Source organism: Perca flavescens, chromosome 3 (genome assembly GCF_004354835.1).
Source record: "Perca flavescens isolate YP-PL-M2 chromosome 3, PFLA_1.0, whole genome shotgun sequence".
Classification (NCBI taxonomy): Eukaryota; Metazoa; Chordata; class Actinopteri; order Perciformes; family Percidae; genus Perca; species Perca flavescens.
This window is the reverse complement of record NC_041333.1, coordinates 35,040,830-35,061,708: the sequence shown is the minus strand read 5'-3', so window position 1 is coordinate 35,061,708 and position 20,879 is coordinate 35,040,830. Positions and strand designations below refer to the sequence as shown.

The following is a 20,879-nucleotide window of genomic DNA, read 5'->3' as shown; positions in this document are numbered from 1 at the left end:
GGAACGTCACCTCTCTGTGGGGGAAGGAGCCGGAACTGGTGCGGGAGGTGGAGCGCTACCGGTTAGATCTGGTGGGGCTTACCTCTACGCACAGTCTTGGTTCTGGAACCATACTCCTGGATAGGGGTTGGACTCTTTTCTTCTCCGGAGTTGCCCAGGGTGTGAGGCGCCGGGCGGGTGTGGGGATACTCACAAGCCCCCGGCTGAGCGCCGCTGTGTTGGAGTTTACCCCGGTGGACGAGAGGGTCGCCTCCCTACGCCTGGGGGTTGAGGGGGGGAAAACTCTGACTGTTGTTTGTGCATATGCACCAAGCAGGAGTTCGGAGTATTCAGCCTTCTTGGAGACCTTGACTGGAGTCCTGCATGGGGCGCCAGTGGGGGACTCCATTGTTCTGCTGGGGGACTTCAACGCACACGTGGGCAATGATGGAGACACATGGAGAGGCGTGATTGGGAGGAACGGCCTCCCTGATCTAAACCAGAGTGGTTGTTTGTTGTTGGACTTCTGTGCTAGTCATGGATTGTCTATAACGAACACTATGTTCGAACATAGGGATGCTCATAAGTGTACGTGGTACCAGAGCACCCTAGGCCAAAGGTCAATGATCGATTTCATAATCGTTTCATCTGATCTGAGGCCGTATGTTTTGGACACTCGGGTGAAGAAAGGGGCAGAGCTGTCAACCGATCACCATCTGGTGGTGAGTTGGGTCAGGGGGTGGGGGAAGACTCTGGACGGTAAGGGGCGGTAACCCACGAACACCGTGGTGGACACCGGTGGTCAGGGAAGCCGTCCGACTGAAGGAGGAGTCCTTCCGGGATATGTTATCTCGGAGGACTCCGGAGGAGGTTGCAGGGTACCGAAGGGCCCGAAGGGCTGCAGCCTCTGCCGTGAAAGAGGCAAAGCAGCGGGTGTGGGAGAAGTTTGGAGAAGACATGGAGAAGGACTTTGGGTCGGCACCAAAGGGCTTCTGGAAAACCGTTTGCCACCTCAGGAGGGGGAAGCGGGGAACCATCCAAGCTGTGTACAGTAAGGATGGGACACTGTTGACCTCAACTGAGGAGGTAATAGGGTGGTGGAAGGAGCACTTTGAAGAACTCCTGAATCCGACTAATACGCCCTCTATGTTAGAGGCAGAGCTGGAGGATGATGGGGGATCATTGTCAATTTCCCAGGCGGAAGTCACTGATGTAGTCAAACAACTCCACAGTGGCAAAGCCCCGGGGATTGATGAGATCGGTCCAGAAATGCTCAAGGCTCTGGGTGTGGAGGGGCTGTCCTGGTTGACACGCCTCTTCAACATTGCGAATTGTATTTAGAGGTTGTATCAGAATAGATTAACATCGTTTAATTTTTAAAAAAAAACACCATATTTTTGTTGTACTGCCCATTGCTGCAGCTCCTCTTTTCACCCTGTGTGTTGAGCTCTCTGTTTTAGCTGCAGAGTGAGACATCTCACTTCTGTATCATCTTTGCTGGCAGTTGCAGTTGCTCAGTAGCTAGGTAAGACTACATACTCAGTAGCTAGGTAAGACTACATGCTCAGTAGCTAGGTAAGGACTACATGCTCAGTAGCTAGGTAAGACTACATACTCAGTAGCTAGGTAAGGACTACATGTTCAGTAGCTAGGTAAGGACTACATGCTCAGTAGCTAGGTAAGGACTACATGCTCAGTAGCTAGGTAAGACTACATGCTCAGTAACTAGGTAAGACTACATGCTCAGTAACTAGGTAAGGACTACATGCTCAGTAGCTAGGTAAGGACTACATGCTCAGTAGCTAGGTAAGGACTACATGTTCAGTAGCTAGGTAAGGACTACATGCTCAGTAGCTAGGTAAGGACTACATGTTCAGTAGCTAGGTAAGACTACATGCTCAGTAACTAGGTAAGGACTACATGCTCAGTAGCTAGGTAAGGACTACATGCTCATGCTCAGTAGCTACAGGCTCAGTAGCTAGGACTACATGCTCAGTAGCTAGGTAAGACTACATGCTCAGTAACTAGGTAAGGACTACATGCTCAGTAGCTAGGTAAGGACTACATGCTCAGTAGCTAGGTAATGACTACATGCTCAGTAGCTAGGTAAGGACTACATGCTCAGTAGCTAGGTAAGACTACATGCTCAGTAGCTAGGTAAGGACTACATGTTCAGTAGCTAGGTAAGGACTACATGCTCAGTAGCTAGGTAAGACTACATGCTCAGTAACTAGGTAAGACTACATGCTCAGTAACTAGGTAAGGACTACATGCTCAGTAGCTAGGTAAGGACTACATGCTCAGTAGCTAGGTAAGGACTACATGTTCAGTAGCTAGGTAAGACTACATGCTCAGTAACTAGGTAAGGACTACATGCTCAGTAGCTAGGTAAGACTACATGCTCAGTAACTAGGTAAGGACTACATGCTCAGTAGCTAGGTAAGGACTACATGCTCAGTAGCTAGGTAAGGACTACATGCTCAGTAGCTAGGTAAGACTACATGCTCAGTAACTAGGTAAGGACTACATGCTCAGTAGCTAGGTAAGGACTACATGCTCAGTAGCTAGGTAAGACTACATGCTCAGTAGCTAGGTAAGGACTACATGCTCAGTAGCTAGGTAAGGACTACATGCTCAGTAGCTAGGTAAGACTACATGCTCAGTAGCTAGGTAAGGACTACATGCTCAGTAGCTAGGTAAGACTACATGCTCAGTAGCTAGGTAAGGACTACATGAGCTAGCTAGCTGTTTCTCTAACTTTGTGTCAGTACAAGGCAGGATTAGCTGGGAGACTTCTTCTAAACGAGGGCACACTTCCAACTTTGCGTGGAATACCTGCAGAACAGGGACATGGAAGTAGTTCTATACAATTTAGTTTGTAGATTAGGGTGAATTTGTATGTTGCTAGCATGCTACCCCTATATGGGCACTTTAAACCATTCACAGTCATCTTGGCCAGCGCAAAGCGTCGGACGGAGCCACGGCGCCGCTGCAAAATAGTCTCTGGAAGGAACTTGTTTTGGTGGAACGTGTGTACGTTCAAAAGTTGTTTTAGTCATGCGACAAAAAACACAGATTGGACAGATGGTCTAGCTAGCTGTCTGGATTTACCCTGCAGAGATCTGAGGAGCAGTTAACCATAGTCCTCACAAATCCACCAGAGTTTAAAATGCAGACGCAAAGAAAGAGGAAGGTAATGGACATCTGGCGGGAATCTCTGGCGGCAACGGAACAATCCCGTAAATGATACAAATGTTTTTATGACGTCTAAATATCAACTGATCATCTATCATAACTTATCATTTTTACGTGAAGAGCATTAATGTTTCTCTGCAACCTTTTTGCGAAATATAAAAGATGTCTCGACTGACTGATGGGCTGTTTCCTTGTTTTCTTTCTCTGCATATTTTCCCGGGTGGGAGCTACCGACAGGAAGTGACAGGCTCAGATGTATTTACCTTGACCTCAAAGAAGGCGGAGCCAAAGGTCGGCCATTTGTAGATGAGCTTCAGGAACATCAGTTTGGCTTCTTCTCTTGATTTACCAGCATGTTTGTTGAAGTATGCAACCAACGACTGTCATCAGACAGACAGACAGACAGAGAGACAGACACAGTATTAATTATTAAACTCAGTTCAATCCTTAATGCCAAATTGGATACAAATACAAATGTGTCAATGTTCATATCATCTAAACAGAAAATAAAAACTACATTGGAGTTTTCCAGGTTTACCCTTTTCCAGTCATCCGGTGACATCTGACGAATGAGATCCTGGGGAACCAGCTCCCGAAGCATCTTGGGAATTGTAGGAAAATGGGATTTGTCATCCTCAAACTTGACGCGGTAGATGAGGGCCGCGAGTTGGAAAACCTCTTCTCGTGAACACTTATGGTAGCCACGCAAGTATTTAGGCAGCTCCTAATGAAAAGAAGAGAACGAGGGGAAGAAAGTGGGTTTTGATTTACCCAAAAGGTACAGTTCAAGGATAAATAAAATATAAATCATAGTAATAATTAAAAAAAAATAGTTTGAAGCAATTTGCCAAAAGATAATAAGTAGTAGACAATAATAGTGTTTTTAAATTAAATAAAAACCTTGGGGAAGTCTGTATCAGGTGAAACAAAGATTAAGTGAAGTGTAGAAGAGTGTTGCAGCCGGAAAAAAATTATAAAATAAACAATTTTATCCTGTTTCTCAGTAAAAGACCGACTTGGTAGTAGTGGAAGATGGAGTCGGCGAAGGAGTCCTTCCCTGGAACTGTGTTGGTCCACAACTTCTTCATGAAGAACACCTGATAGGTCAGAGAGGGAACGATTCCTGCAAGGTAGGAGGGAAATAGGATGAAATATAAGTGTGATTAACTTTAAAACTCTGGCGTAATATCAGTTTTACTCAAGAGCAGGTTTGTTCAGACTTCGTCGTATAAGTCATAATGTAAAATAAAGTATCTGCTGTTATGTAGACGTATTACGTTTCTCAGCCGCCGCATGAATTAAACAAACACAGCTGCGTTAATTTCGTTAATTTTTTTTAACGAGTTAAATATTAAAAAATTAAACATTAATGCAAAAATGAACGCGTTTCAGCCCAAATATATATATATATATATATATATATATATATATATATATATATATATATATATATATATATATATATATATATATATATATATATATATCTTTCATATATTTTTTTTTTTTGTTCCACTAATTAACCCTGACAAGGCACACCTGTGAAGGTAAAACCATTTCAGGTGACTACCTCATGAAGCTCATTGAGAGAACACCAAGGGTTTGCAGAGTTATCAAAAAAGCAAAGGGTGGCTACTTTGAAGAATCTAAAATATAAGACATGTTTTCAGTTATTTCACACTTTTTTGTTAAGTACATAATTCCATATGTGTTCATTCATAGTTTTGATGCCTTCAGTGAGAATCTACAATGTAAATAGTCATGAAAATAAAAAGGAAATGCATTGAATGAGAACGTGTGTCCAAACTTTTGACCTGTACTGTATGTATGTATGTATGTATATATATATAAATACAGTAACAGGAGTTTTTTTTCAGAGCACGCTAAGACACTTAGTGGAGCTTTACTTCCAACAGAGTAAAAACTGATGCATGTACTAACCGTCTTTAGCTGGTCGAGATTTCTTGATCCAGTCTGTTAAATGTCTGACAAAGTCAAAGAAAAAATCTCCCTCTGGCACACTGATCACCTGCAAGACAGACAGACAGACAGACAGCCACACAGAGAGACAGACAGAGAGACAGACATATCAGCTTGGTTCAAGCTAATCAAGATAGTTTCTAGATTTTGGGAAAAAATGTATATTTAATTTTTTCTACTTTGACAAAAACTAATTGGACTTCATGAAACCATAATGTTCTGAAATTGCAGTAAATCCTCCTGTTGACATTTAAGTTTCCAAACTCAAACAACATTTTCAAAACAAATGCTTGCATAGAAAACGCATAGAAGATGCTTTATAAAAAGGTCAAAGGACATTAGTGACAGCATGAAATTAAACCTAAAAAACAGGTAAGGATAAGAGAGATAATTTACACCACTTATTTGTTTTAGAGGAATTTAAGAAAGCCAAATTTTTTCTCTGCTTCTGAAAAACATTCTTTCTCTGACCTTGTCTGAGATCTTGACGAAGAGGCTGAAGCCTTCAGGAGATTTGAGCAGCAGTCTGGTTGAGATGTTCTGGCAGAAGTCCTTCGCTTTGGTGCTGGACTCCACCTCAAACGCCTGCAAGTTTCACACACAAACAGTCTCAATCATCAATTTTTTTTTTAATGAGTGGACATGTATCTTCTCGTGTGTTAGTGTGTGTGTGTGTGTGTGTGTCTCCGACCTCGTCTGTATCGTCAGGGAAGTAAACTTTGTGGAAGATCTGGGTTGTCTTATGTTGGATCGCCTCAACTTCCACCAGATGAGGAGGGTACTTCCTGGATCCATTACTGTTTACACGATACCACAAATGGAAGAAAAAAAAAAAAAGCAGCAAAACGAAAGGTCAGTTGCAGTGGTGAAAAGTACATTAACAATGTTCAGGTACTTGTACTTAACTTGAGTTTTTCCTTTTTATGTTACTTTATACTTCTACTCTATTACATTTCCGAGGCAAATGTACTTTTTACTACTTCACATCTGATAAATATAGTGAGTGACTACCACTTACTTTACAGATTGAGGTAATAGATAGAAGAGAATACAGTAGAATGCCTTTTATTGTCACTATACACATGTACAATGAGATTTAAAGCAACTCCTTTCCCACTGCCAACATATACTTAAAAAATATAACATGAAATAAAATAAGTAGTGCAAAAAAACAAACAAAGGGGGGGGATGTTTGGTGCACAGTTGACACTATATACATATGAAAAAATAAAGAGGTGCTGCACACTTAAACGTGTTCGTTTATCTGTAAACTAAATGGTATGACTGGACTGTGAAAATATAGAAATAATAAGAAAAACGCAATTATGCGATCGCATAATTCAACGCATAATCAGCCAAAGTCCACATATTCATTTTTTCAAATACACCGCACTTTTGCCGCATAAATTGACGATTTCCACAAAATACGCGGGCCTTGCATGATTTCGTAATCCCCGCATTTTCGTTAGAAAAAAAGTCACATATCTTAGCAGAAAGTTGAAAAATGTTGCGTTTACTTCACACAAGAGCAGCCATTTTCCCCTGTTGCCATGGGAACGTTATGAAATGACGTCATTGCGCAACGTGAACATCATCGAAAAGCAGGGTGCAATTTCATCGCATAAAACTACATAAATATCATTTATAGCATATTCCATCGAATCTTTTAAGAAAACGTGCCGCATAATCAAGGACTGTGATAATACAAATCAACGCAGGAGTTAATATTGACATTTCTTTCCAAATTTATAAAAAACGGCATTTCATGGATTGAAATAGGCTCAACACACTATCTACTGTTTTAAATCAGCCTCAACCTTCGGTCCAATGCTGAGATAGAGTCAACCGGTTGGGACTCATCTATGTCATGATATTTAAGATTGTTATCACCCTCTTATCACAGGTTCGCGGCATCCCTTTCCCCTCTCATCCTTTTGCCCAGGTTTTTTTTTTTTTTTTTGGCATTTTCAAAATGATGCAGTGGGTGGAGTTAGGGTCAGTTATTCTGAAATAGCTAATTTTACATAATGAGTACTTTTAATTTTTTTTTTTTTTTTAACTTTATACTGTATATTGTGATGTTAATACTTTAGTAAAGTGTAAAGTGTTACCGTAGAGCTTTGTGCAGCCTCTGCATGCAGTCCCCAGAGAGTGGGTGGTGTTTCTTGGACTGGAGGAAGCGCTGGATGTGAGGCAGCAGCACGTTACTGGGAGGAAACAGACCAGTACACAACCACAGCAGCTCCCAGCCTTTCTCCTCACTGTACCTGCAGCAGCACAAAACTCATGTTCAGCTTCTGCATAGAAATATCTGTTGGCCCTGCCTGCTTGTACTGCTGCAGACATGATGATGATGACTGGAGGATTAATAGAAACTGAATGCAATTAAAGTGTTTCATGAACGTGGTATCCTTCGATAATATTTTGTACGTTCTTTTCTACAAGGTTCACTGTAAATGTTTTGCGATACAACTCTACATGAAAAGTCTGAACCTTGAATTAGCACCAAGATATTATCATTCATATTGAAGTGCAATGATAAGAATAATAATAGCGTCGGTTTTACACACTTGACGTGGTTGTCCGTGAGCTGTTTGATGACCTGACAGTAGATCTCGTCTTTCAGAGGTTCGGCCTTCAGTGCTCCTTCAAAGATCTGATCTGTCAACTCGTTGACTGAGCGCATCCGCTTGGACGGATAGTCGCCCATGTACTTCATCATAGGTGGGACGAACGTCAAGGAATAAAACGACCTGATTGGCTTGTATACAAATGTAGAATCAACATGAAAATCATTCTCGAGATACCGGAAAAGAACCCAATTTTGGATAGCTCCTTCCTGCATTCTGGTGACATGTATGAACACACTCGTTTATATCAAAGTTTTCATTTCTTTTTTTGTGTTTTGTTTTGTATTTACAGAGCATGTTTGACTCCACCCATCACTGGATAATTTACAAAAACTTGTAAACATTCTAATGGGATGCTGTAAAAAAAACTGCATTATGTCTTTAATTAGACAATACTGGGGCCTGTTTAAAGTTCAGGTTAAGATTTGATAAGGTTATGTCGGGGTGAAGGGTTGCACAAGTGTTTCTCAACGTGGGGTTGCATGCTCAGCAGATGGGATCACCAGAGACATATGGACATGTATTGAAAAGAAAAGAAAAAAAAAAGGATTGAGCTATGGTACTAAAAGTACAATATTTTAATGCACTGGACAAAACTTCTCAGATTTCTGTGGTCATAAAAGTGTTTAACTTATGCTTCTGGTACTTACTGTATTATTTTCAGTTTCTAATGTTGCTGCTTTTTATGTTATAGTGCTGTGCTTAGTTTTTATAACTTTAACTTGTACATTAAAAATGTATAAAAATATAGTAAAATATACTATCAATATCAAATAATGCAACTTAAACAATCAGAAATGCTAGTTTCTTGCTATAAAATATATACAATTAATGAATAATATCCTGCTCTAGATCTGTGTATGTTGCATTTGCTGTTAGTCTCTTTCATATGCACAAGCTCATTGTTAACATAGAAAATTTGGTAACCAGTTTTGTTAGCATTACGATTAGAGCAGTTATCTAGGGTTGACATGGCTAGGTTTAGGGAAGTCAGATGCCCAGTAAGTTGAACATGCTTTAAGATGGTCTCAAACCGCGTCACATCAGCTGTTTTAAAGGATATCTATGAAGGACATGCAGGCGTCCTGAGCCAGCTCCTCGTGGCTGACCACTTTCTTCAGCAGCGGCAGCTTTAGCGGCTCTCTGGTGCAGCTCCACATCTTGTCCTTCCCGCGATTCTTACTGACCATCACCCTGCTCAGGGTGTGTTTGGGAGGAGGTCTGAAAGAAGCAGGTTACATTTGTGACATGTTGACATGACATGACTTAATTTGTCAAACCAAAAAAATATTGCCGAGAGGTAAAAATCAGTCAGTCAGGTGAGATCAGAAAAATGGAGATTTCTCTTTGGCGTGGCTCACAAGTAAAAAAGATATAAGTAAACAATGCTTAAAAACATATGTTTGTACAGGGGGGGCAGCAAATCTGCATGTGAGTGTTTATAATGTGAGATGTTATGTCGGAGATCTGTGAGCAAGGAAGGATCTGGACCTGTGATGATAACTTCTGAATTGTCTGAATTTAATGGAAGGAAGTTTCCAGATAGACAATCTCACTCAAATGTGTTGTATTGCTAAAAGCAAAGATATTACGCCTGAATGATTTGACTTAAAAGGTTAAAAATGAGGATCACTCATTGGGTGTGGCAGTAGCTCAGTCAGTAGGGGGTTGAGTTGGGAAGTTGAGTTGGGTTGCTGATTCAAGTCCCCTTATGGACTAAAGTATGGTGGTGGACTGGTAGCTGGAGAGGTGCCAGTTCGACTCCGGCGATACTGCCAAGGTGCTCTTGAGCAAGGCACCGAACCCCCAGCTGCTCGGGGCGCCTTTCCATGGACAGCTCCCTCACTCTGACATCTCTCCATTAGTGCATGTATAGGTACTGAGCATGTGTGTGTGTGTGTGTGTGTGTATATGTGTGTGTGTGTGTGTGTGTGTGTGTGTAATTCAGGCCTGTGTGTAGTGTGTGTAATAACAACAGAGGGAAAACATTGTAATTTAATAAAGTATACATTATTATTAAAGAGCCGAGGACTGATCCCTAAGCTGCTCCATAACGGAAATGACATCAGGAGGATTTACAATCGATTACAAGTCTATTCAGAGAGGTTATAATACACCCAACAGTAAAATGTTCAACAGATATGATAACCCTTTGTTTTTAATCCCAATATGTATGTGTGTGTGTGTGTGTGTGTGTGTGTGTGTGTGTGTGTGTGTGTGTGTGTGTTGACCTGAAGTAGTCGTAGGAGAACTCCTCCAGTGTGTAGGGTTTTATCCGTCCGTCACTCTCTGGCAGGACGAGCTGCGAAATACGAACCGAGTCCTGTCGCTGGTCCGGTGTCATGGTTACCAGCGCCTGATTGGTTGGATTACATCGGATTACATTCATTTTAAAGACCATTTTATGTTTAAAGTGACTTACATTAGGTGTCTTCAAACAAGAGGAAGAGCCAGATGTTATCAGATTAAATCAGATCAGATTTAACTGTTACAGCAACATATTCACAAGATTGTGACGATATATAATGAAATTTTGGAAGGATGTGAAATGCGTGATAGATAAAATCCTGAATATCAATATATCAATTTCTGCAAAATTATTTATATTACATTTATATATTACATTTATAACCTCTAAAAATGCCACTGAAGGGTAAGGAATGTGCATTCATAGACATGTGTCCATTACAAGCAAAAAGCGCCTTATTGCTTTACAGTGGAAAAACATAAAAGGCGCCAAGTATAGGTAACTGGTTGAAAGAAATGGCAATAAGTATGTCAATGGAAAAGGTAACTTATATTGTGAAAGGTTAATATAGGAGGTTTGAGGAAATCTGGAATCTTTTCTTATTCTTTCTTGAACATGGTGGAAATGACATGCCAATAGCTGACTGAGAAGCTGTGTCAAATCTAATAGTAAATAATGTGATGAGAAGCTTTTAGTTACGGTCTTTGTCATTTGCATTTGTGTTTTCCTTGGGTCTCGAACAGGTTTTGTATGTATGTGCATTGATTGTTTGGTTGATGTTAAAAATCAATAAACAAATATTGATGGAAAAAAATAAGTTTGCAATGATAACATGTCTACGTTTCAGTTTTCAGTGTGCAAAACATGGACAACAACAACAAAAAGATATTGCTTATGGCGAAGGTCAAAAAACATTTTATTTTAATACATTAAATAAGATTTGAGCACCCGTTGACTCGTCCGGTGCAAAGAAACCTTTGTTGTCTCTGCACAGATGGAAATGCATGTCACATTCCCATCTGTAATATAAGAGTCTCCCTTTGTATTAAAGTAATATTCTAATGGTCAACCTTCTTTTAAGTGACTACAATGTGTCATTTTAAAGTCTACTGTATGCTGGGTAATTTAATAGAATAATCCTTGGGATACTCCCCCAAAAATACAGTAATGCTGTGTGAAGGAAAAGTAGGGTAGTATCACAGGTTTGAACAGCTTTGTTGTAATGTTTGTAATGTGAATGTAATGTCCTCGTTGTTTTTTTAAAAAACTTGTTATTCAGTATCATTGGACACATATTCTTTGTTCCTGTGGTCTTCCAAATATCAAATCTCTACGCTGGTCATTATGACACTTAACTGTTTTGTGTTTACTTGAATTCAGTTGGCTTTTGTTATTTGTTGTTACTGTTATTTGTCCTTATATCTATTAAGACAATAATGGAAAATGATTTTCAATAATAATAAAATATATTTGGCTTTTCGCTGAAGTGGTTCTGAAACTACTGAACTTCTGGTTTAAGTGTGGCACCTTTGACTCAAGCTTTTTGAATTAAAAACGCTGAAATCATAATCACAATCCTGCAAACTGAGCTGTGCCAATAATATAAAAACAGTGAATAGTGTAATAGGAAGTTAGTGCTGTAAAGAGGAGTCTCCTTCCTACAAAAAAGTGAAGCAGAATTTTTCTTGATGTTGGTTTTTTTTTCTCTTACCACAATTTCTTGCTGAGGTCGGGTCATGGTGGGCAGGACATAGACGCAGTCAGCTGGAAAATCTCCTCTGTGATTGGTTCGTTCGTTGACGCCGTGTGCCCAACCAGAATTAAGCACCTGCTCCCCAGTGTCCTTGTCCAACAGGATCAGGTCTCCCTTCAGAAAGCTCAGGAAGGTGGACTCCTCCCCAGCTGTGGAAAAAAAAAAAAAAAAAAGTTTTTACTAAAGCGAGATGATTAACTGGCATTTCTACCTTCAAACTTCTGTCTTTTGTTCCGTATGTTTATTGTAAAAGGTGTTTGATGGAAAACTTTCTAACTTTAATGTTCTCAAGCAGGTGAAAAAAGAGTTTAGAGTACAAAATAAAAGCGTTACCATCCCTGTTCAGGACTTACTGGGGTTGGGGTTATCCTGCAGTGCGACCACAAACTTCGACCTCTTCCTCAGGCCTTCCAGGAAGGTCACCACCAGCTCGCGGATGTCCTCTGCGTTATTGGAGGTGAAGGTGTACTCGTCTCCTTTGATGGTCGCCAACGTGAAACTCTGACTCTGCAACTTTCCTCCCCTGAAAGAACAATAAGTCCTCCAAATTATAGAAACTATGTTGGTTGTCCTCGCTCTCAAGAATAACACATAAAAGATGACATCATTTGTGAACGCCTTTCCTAATCTAACACAGCACAACATATAGTTAAGGTGCAATTTGGGCAACAATTACTAGTTGGTTTGGGTTTATAATCATGGTTAGAAGACACAAAAACGTTGGACTTTGTGGCTCTATAACAAACATCATCTCATGAGTTGTAATTCACACAGCTGTAATGGCTTTTGACACTTGAATACAAATGTCAATATTGGACATTTGCTGAAATTACCAATAGTGTTGTTGTTGAGAGGAGAGAGAAAGCAGGGGATGTGCTCAGAGAGGCAGGCTGAAAAGGAGAATTAAAATAATAGAACATGCAACTAAGACAGCAGAAGCGTAGAAAGAGATAGCAGGAAGTAGATGGAAGAGGAAAGAAAATAAAAGGACAGGCAGAGAAACCAAAAGAAGGAACTGTTAAATGACTAGAGCTCCCAGCATGCTTCACCTGCTGCTGGAAACGGCAGTGATTTCTGGGAAGGAGAGCTCTAGGAGGACCTGCTCCTGCTCGTCCACAAAATAAACCCCGGTCCAGTTGACGGCGACGATCAGGTCGTTTTTAGGCAGAATGGGGCCTGAGAGGCAGAGAAGAGACAAAAGAAAAGTTTTACACCAAGGATTCACTGTCACAGAACCGATAGGTTATCTGAAAACTAACTTAACTAACTAACTAACTTTCAGACATGTAGAGAAGTAAAAAGTACTGCATTTACAGTGCTGCTCATACGTTTATGAACCCATGCTAAAGTTGACTAAAAAGAGGAATAAAAAAAAAAAAATCATCTTTTGGAAATGGATACCTAAAGATTGGCATGGGGTACTTTCCATAAGATCATCTCTCAATGCAAATCAAACCAGCTATTAGGCTAACTGAAATAAAACCATGCCAATCTCTAGGTATGTTGAAGTATGTGATGATGTGGGGCTATTTTAATTCCAAAGGCCAAGGGAACTTTATCAGGATGCATAGTATCCTGGATCCATGAAATAACTGGCCTTTAAAAATAACAATCTGCCTGCCTCTATGGGAATTTAACATAGTGGTGTCTATACTTAAGCCCCCTGTATTTTAAGGAAGAACATTTATTTATTTACGATACATTATTCATTCACAAACTAAATTGTTGTCCTTAAAGGTTGGATTTTTCCTCATTTTTTTAATTAAGGCATTAAGATCATTTTCCCACCTGAGAACTTGAAGGCTTCATAGAAACGAGAGAAGAGCAGAGGCCACTTGTGGCGAGCAAAGTCCACCACTTCCTCTTTTACCTTCTGTGGGTCAAACCTCTTCTGGGTGTAGATGCCCTGGGGTGGGGGGGTGGGGGGGGGGGGGAAAGAGGGGGAGAGAGAGAGAGAGAGAGAGGTTTTATTATGTTTGTGGGAGAAAGAAAAATAAGTTATTGTGAATGCAAATGAACCAAGCAGAACATACCACTGTAGATTTAAATGTTTACAAAATATTCAAATACTGCAGGGTTCGGTGCAAGACTGATTTGTCACTCTAGTTTATTGCTCAGGATTACTGAATTCACCTTCATATAGCATGACATGCTAGGCTTCATTACATTAGCCTCCACCTTTCTTGCTGTTTTATCTCATTTTAAAAAAATCACCAACTGAAGATTTACTCAACCGGTTAGTGCATTTGTTTCTCAAGAGAAATGTTTGCATAATACAAAAGAAAAATAAGCTCATTTACTTGAGTATGTTTATAGAGACATTTAAAAATGTACAAAAACACGTTTCTACATTTAAATTACATCTATGATCTACACACATGCATCACAAAATAACTTCCCCTGTGCCAAAAACTCTAAATTACAAATACATATCCTCAAGTACCCATGAAAACAATGTATTTCCTTTAAATAACACTAGAGCCACACTGCTAGATGCTCTGTGCAGGTATAATGTTTACCATGTTCACCATCTTAACATGTTGAGACATTTCAAAAATGTCAATCCGCTAGAGGACAAAATAAGTCAGTATGATTCTTCCTGTATGGACCATGAATGGCTGAGTTACTTCGGTCTGAACCAAAGTGGAGGACCGATAGACCATCCATAGAAGCCTGGACTAAAACCTGCGGGTTCCCTGGTAAATTCACTGGGAGGACATTGACAGACTTTGTCATAGTGACGAGCACCTTTTTGTGTGCAGCCATGATGAAATGAGCCCATTTCTCCACCGTCCTGGAGGTGCTGATCTCTCGGTCAGGGATGTAGGAGGGGATGAGGCTCAGCAGGCGCTCCAGAAGTATCTCCGAACCATAGTCGACGTAATACTGCTGAGAGGCCAGCTCTGCCAGGTCATCCTGGGGACACACAGACACACACACAGACACACACACACACAGTTTTCTTACAATGAGGGTTTTAAAAAAACTAAAGTAAAGGCAAAGTAAAATGTAGGTAAAGAGAAACAGACAGAGGCCTTTTTAAGACCTGAGGCAACTGAGAAACACATGAATACCAGATAAGTTGTTTGATCATAAATTCAAAAAGGTCTTTTTAACATCTTTTATTGTATGACATTCAAATGTATTACACTCCAAAGTGATGAAGTCAACAAATCACTTAAATATATATTGACAAAGGGAGGACGCCTTCTAGTACTCCCTAGTTTAGATGTCTGACAAACAATTTTAATCAAACTGAGACGACAACATGTCTTATATTTTAGATTCTTCAAAGTAGCCACCCTTTGCTTTTTTTGATAACTCTGCAAACCCTTGGTGTTCTCTCAATGAGCTTCATGAGGTAGTCACCTGAAATGGTTTTACCTTCACAGGTGTGCTTTGTCAGGGTTAATTAGTGGAATTATTTCCCTTATTAATAAAAAAGCAAAGGGTGGCTACTTTGAGGAATCTAAAATATAAGACATGTTTTCATTTATTTCACACTTTTTTGTTAAGTACATAATTCCATATGTGTTCATTCATAGTTTTGATGCTTTCAGTGAGAATCTACAATGTAAATAGTCATGAAAATAAAAAGGAAACACATTGAATGAGAAGGTGTGTCCAAACTTTTGGCCTGTACTGTACGTATTCCCAAAAATGTCAAACTATTCCTCTAAAATAGACAGCAACGGAAAAACTCACCCTGTCGCAGCGGTACTCTCCAAACTTGACGCCCCTGACGGTTTGTTGGTAGATGAGGTTGGTGGCGACCTGGTCGTCGGCAGGGAGGTGCCACGGCGTGAAGATCTCCTTCCTGAAGAAGAGCCTCCAGGGGGCGTTCCTCTCCTGGGCGCCCTGCTCCTTCGCGTATTGCTCGCACTGCGACACGGCGTCCATTACATGGTCATTCCCGCTGCCTAAAGACGAGACCTGCAGGAGGAGAAGAACGTTATTGATACATCTGCCACTACAAACGATAATTTGATTTAGTTTCACTAGTGCTAAATATTTTAACTGCCAGTTTTAAAATCTGCACTTCTTAACTCAGGGCGTGTGTGTGTGTCTGTATGTGTTGTGATGTCATGAGAGGTTTTTCTTTGTAGCAGGTGGGGTGTAGTGCAGAGACAAGCCAAAATCTGGTTGTAGGTAAACAGAGGTTTTATTTTAAGCAGTCTTTTCAGAAAATAGCTCAAACTCAAAAACATACTGGGAGTAAAACTACTAGGTTTAGCAAAGTCCTGGGGCCTCATTTATAAAACTGTGCGTAGACTCTATTCTGAAAGATTTTGTGCGCAAAAACAATATTCTGATTTATAACACCTTGCGGCGCACACCGGTACGCACTCTTCTCGTTATAAACACGGTCGTGCGTTACCTTATGCGGTCGTGCACGAGCCTCACGCTCCTCCCAAGGTTGTCCCATATTTGTCCTAATAAGGTCCATGTTAAGCAATCAATGCATATTCCAGCCTTGAAAGGATCACGAAATGGAAAAATGGGGAAAACCACGATTCAGTGATTGTGAGATCGATGTGCTCCTAACAGAGGTAGAACGTTGAAACTAAATCCTGTTTGGAAGCCGTAACACGTGTGTAGTGTTCATATTGTTGTAACACAGCCTTAATACTATGTATATAATAACAGATTTAGCTCAATTACCAATGATAGATACATCATTTATGGTTCATATTTGCCATTTACCCCTGTGAGATCACATTTATGATCATATGATCATTTTCGTTTTTTGTGAGAAAGGAAATTCAATTATTAGATAAAGTAAATAATAGAAACAAGATTTTGGATCATTATTGGTGCAAAACAGGTGAAAGTGCTTAAAATGTGACAATTTGGTAACTTGTGCAGAAAGACAACATTCACACACAGACACCTACAATCAGACACGACCACATAAAGACGCACAGACACACACACACAAACACATCAAACAAACAACGCATTTCCCGGGGAGAGGCAGGGGAGAGCAGCGGAGGAAAAGCCCATTTCCTCCGCTGCACGGTGGGGGAGGATCCCCCGTCTCTCCTCGTTGCTGGCAGCCCCTCGCCGGGCGCCGCGACCGGCTCTGGGTCGGTTTAGCGAGAACGAGATTGTTGGGTTCAGGAAAACAAAAACTAGGTTAGGTTCGGAAAACAGGCGTACCATCGGAGTTCAACGCAGTCTACCAAACCTTGGGAGCATTACGCACAATCACACGTGTGGTCAAAAGTTTGCGGAAAACTGGGAACATTTTTACGCATGGAAATTCTTTATAAATCCCGACTATTGCAAGGAATGTTGCGACGACAAATTTCTCCCTGCTCCACGCAACTTTTTCTTTTATAAATGAGGCCCCTGGTAGCTTAGGTTCTTTCCCCATGAACTCTGCTTCTCTTCTCTCTGCCTCTGGCTCTCTTTGTCTTCTTCCAGTGCATTAGCACCTGCAGTAATCAACAGGCTGAGGCATTTGCACCTCCCTGTGCGGTGCATTCTGGGACTTGTAGTGTGGGTGGCTGCCATTTTGCCACTGGGTAGCCACTCCTGTAGAGGAAAATAGCGTCCCTCTACCACACGTCCCCTTGTGATGCCACAGTGTGTGTGTGTGTGTGTGTGTGTGTGTGTGTGTGTGTGTGTGTGTGTGTGTGTGTGTGTGTGTGTGTGTGTGTGTGTGTGTGTGTGTGTGTGTGTGTGTGTGTGTGTGTGTGTGTGTGTGTGTGTGTGTGCCAACCTTGTCAAACAGTGCGATGTAGAGTGAGAACCCGAAGCGGTCCCGCAGATTGATTTTGTCGGACAGAGCGCTGCAGAGCTCGTTGGCTGTGGTGGCGGAGTCCGTCAGCAGCGTTTTGGTCGTGCCGTCCATGAACGTTACCGGCAGCATGATGGGCTTTTTTGACTTGGTGGCCTGGATAATAGATTTCAGAACTTTAGCCCAGTTGGATCCAAATGAAAAACCAAATCACTTCATAGCCTCGCTCTACACGACAGTTTACTCAGATCACACTGTCACACTAACTGTTCCTCCGTCCAGGACTACGTCATCATTATTTTACTATATTTGACCTCTCCCAAAATATTGTGTTGATTTACGGTTAATTTTTATTCGTTTAAAAGTAATTTTACTGTTTGCTACATTTGATTTCTGATTTTTTTGCGTCTGTCTCTTGTCAAAGTCAAAGTAAAAGTCTCTTTATTAGTCTCCCAAAGGAGAAATTCGTTTTGGACAGAGAGAAATTGCTGCAAGAGTAACATAGACACACATCAAACACAGGGTTAAAACAGTTAGACATTAAACATAAAGGCTACTCAAGTAGCTGTGCAAAATTACAAGTTACCATTTTCTAAAAAGGCAGTATAAAAAATGTATCCATTTGGAAATATAAATATACTTACAATCCATTATAAAAATGCAGTAATTCCTTCAGTCCTATCCATACATACATTCAGTCACAAATTTGCATTAATAGAATTTGTGGTCATACATTTAGTGCTGCTCATTTATGAGCTTAACTGCGAGAGGAACAAATGAGTGCTTATACCTATTATATTTGCAAAGAGGAACCCTGTACCTCACTCCTGAGTTCAATAACTCAAACTCCGAAAACAACACATGAGAGTTATCGGATAGGATGATCTTAGCCTGCCTGATTGTTGCATGATTAAAAAGCTCCTGCAGGTTGAGGGGTGCAGGCGTTCCCATAATTCTGCCTGCCGTTTTAACCAAATTAAAAATCTGTGTCTTGGATTTAACTGTCAAATTTCCAAACCAGCTGGTTATACCATACCGAAGAATTGACTCTATTGTTGCTCTATAGAAGATTAACACAATATTTGTACAGACCCCAAACACTCTAAGTCTGCGTAAAAAATAAAGACGCTGATGAGTTCTGGCACAGACATTTGTTACATGTGTGCGCAAACTTAGGTCATTGTCAATATGCACTCCTAAATATTTAAAGGAGGACAGCTGCTTGATGTCAAAACCATGAATGGCCACAGGGCTCTGGTCTCCAGCTGATCTTGGATCTTGTGTATCTTGTGTATTTTTCATCTTTTGTAAAAGAAACTTGTTGATTTGTTTGCAGAAGTAGCCAGCATATAAGACCGGGACGGTATCGTACCGTGAAAATCTCATATCATTGCAACCCTACTAAACACAACATGAATCGCTCTTCTTGGTGGCCGGGTTAGCTCAGTTGGTAGAGCAGGCGCACATATATAGAGGTGTAAGCCTTGAGTACGACCTGTGATGATTTCCTGCATGTCTTCCCCCCCTCTCTCCCCTTCCATATCTAGCTGTCCTTTCCATTCTAGGCTGAAATGCCCAAGACAAATCTTTAAAAAAAACATGAATCGCTCTTTTTTTTATATGAAATTCAACCATCTGTACATACAAAATAGCATTTGTTTGGTCCCATTACTGAAAGCCATAAAACCAATTGTTGCTGTAACCAGCCAAAATGTCATGCACACAAGATTTGTTTTGTGTATGCGGGACAGGTATTTCAAGTTTATCGCCATCGACTGGAGAGCTGTACACTGGATATATCTACAACTATAAACAGGATTACAATTATGTAACGTCCAGTGTGGGTATCTAAGAACACTGTGATGATTTATAATACTCAAGCATTCAGGGATAAAGACTGAAAAATGTTGCATGGACTGATCATTTCAATAAAAAAAAAAAAAAAAAAAAAAAACATACTATAAACTTGACAAATTTCTATATTTATTTTCCTAAATCAATCCGATTTGTGTGTGTTTGCACCTGCAGCTCCAGCCAGGACGGAGGTTGCGTTCTCGTCCCATTGACAAATGTTCGTCTCAGTCTCTCTTCACAGTACGGAGCGTAACCTGGCGGCCCGCTGTTGATGAAGTTCCTCAGGTACTGTAGGCAAAAACACAAAACACAAAGAAGGTGTAAATTCCACATATACAAAAAAAAAACTAAACTAAAATGCCTGAGGTAGCATCAATAGGGCAGCATCAGGAAAAGAAGTTTTTACTATGATTTACTGAAAATGGATACATGCTGGAGGATCAGGTTGTATGCCAAATGACCTCGCTTTCTCACAGAAACACAAATACATTAATTGAGTACCTCCTGCTGTAACTCTAAATGTAAAGGAAACTTGTAATGGGAAAAATTACATTTAAGCATAATTCCTTATATTTTTATGTTTTATTTCTACTTTAATTCTCTCACATTATTGAAAGACAGTTTATCTCAGTTCCTGCTTAACTGCTGAGACATCCAGTCTTGAACATAATGTGAGCTGTTTGTCTGAACAGATAGGGGGCTACAAGGTCACCCTAAAACTATCTCTAGTTTTCCCATGCCAGTTAAGAAGTAACTGGGGGGGTGAAAGTCGTACAGGGAGGAGGAGGCGAAATGGCTCCGAGATGTCTGCATGTGTATCAGATTGCCTGTAAGAATTGTAGCGTCATAATAATCCAAGTGTGTGTGTGCTGTCACTCTGAAGATGCATAAAAATGTTTTTAATAAAATACAAAAACCCAACTTGGTTTTGGTCTCAGTCTGTCTTATTTGTTTCAATTTACTAAACTCTGAAAACTCTACCCCCCTGCTGCAAAGGAAACTTCCACGACAAACTAACAAACCAACTGCGGAAACATATACATTTTTAAGATGTCTTCCTTCAGTGTATTCAAATCAAAAAGCTCATAAAAAAAAAAAAACACACAATTTTGGATGTCCTGACCTTGACAAACTTGTCTGAAGGTGCGAAGCAGCCGACACACAGAGAGATGAGGATCCAGCCGCGGGCGTGAGAACTCTTAGACGGGTTCTGACTCAGCTGTTTACAGATCTGACAGTAGATCTCATCCCTAACACACACACACACACACACACACACACACACACACACACACACACACACACACACACACACACACACACACAATATATTATAAGGTAAGGTATCACTATACCTACACACAGACAAGTACATAGGTATAAACTTATGTGAAACTGACAGTACAGAAAGAGCAGATGCATTGAATGTGATTACAAATCAACAACTTGTCTCATCGTGTCAGAAGCTGTGTGCTCTCCTTTCTCTCTGCACTGCAG

The 20,879-nt window shown here is 40.6% G+C and overlaps 1 protein-coding gene across 1 annotated transcript in view; it reads right to left on the bottom strand.

Annotated features, from left to right (window-relative positions):
• The window catches only part of myo7aa (myosin VIIAa), an 80,123-nt gene that overhangs the window by 7,663 nt on the left and 51,581 nt on the right, over window positions 1-20,879 (bottom strand). The window contains exons 28-46 of the mRNA XM_028571665.1: window positions 20,506-20,632; window positions 19,551-19,670; window positions 17,511-17,684; window positions 15,491-15,718; window positions 14,534-14,701; window positions 13,574-13,691; window positions 12,835-12,961; window positions 12,139-12,308; window positions 11,744-11,934; window positions 10,016-10,140; window positions 8,848-9,005; window positions 7,725-7,878; window positions 7,266-7,421; window positions 5,846-5,951; window positions 5,626-5,739; window positions 5,116-5,203; window positions 4,191-4,297; window positions 3,713-3,898; window positions 3,438-3,554 (exon numbers count right to left, since the gene is read on the bottom strand). Of these exons, the coding sequence (XP_028427466.1) occupies window positions 3,438-3,554; window positions 3,713-3,898; window positions 4,191-4,297; window positions 5,116-5,203; window positions 5,626-5,739; window positions 5,846-5,951; window positions 7,266-7,421; window positions 7,725-7,878; window positions 8,848-9,005; window positions 10,016-10,140; window positions 11,744-11,934; window positions 12,139-12,308; window positions 12,835-12,961; window positions 13,574-13,691; window positions 14,534-14,701; window positions 15,491-15,718; window positions 17,511-17,684; window positions 19,551-19,670; window positions 20,506-20,632 (2,734 nt within the window). The remainder of the gene's footprint in view (window positions 1-3,437; window positions 3,555-3,712; window positions 3,899-4,190; window positions 4,298-5,115; window positions 5,204-5,625; window positions 5,740-5,845; window positions 5,952-7,265; window positions 7,422-7,724; window positions 7,879-8,847; window positions 9,006-10,015; window positions 10,141-11,743; window positions 11,935-12,138; window positions 12,309-12,834; window positions 12,962-13,573; window positions 13,692-14,533; window positions 14,702-15,490; window positions 15,719-17,510; window positions 17,685-19,550; window positions 19,671-20,505; window positions 20,633-20,879) is intronic.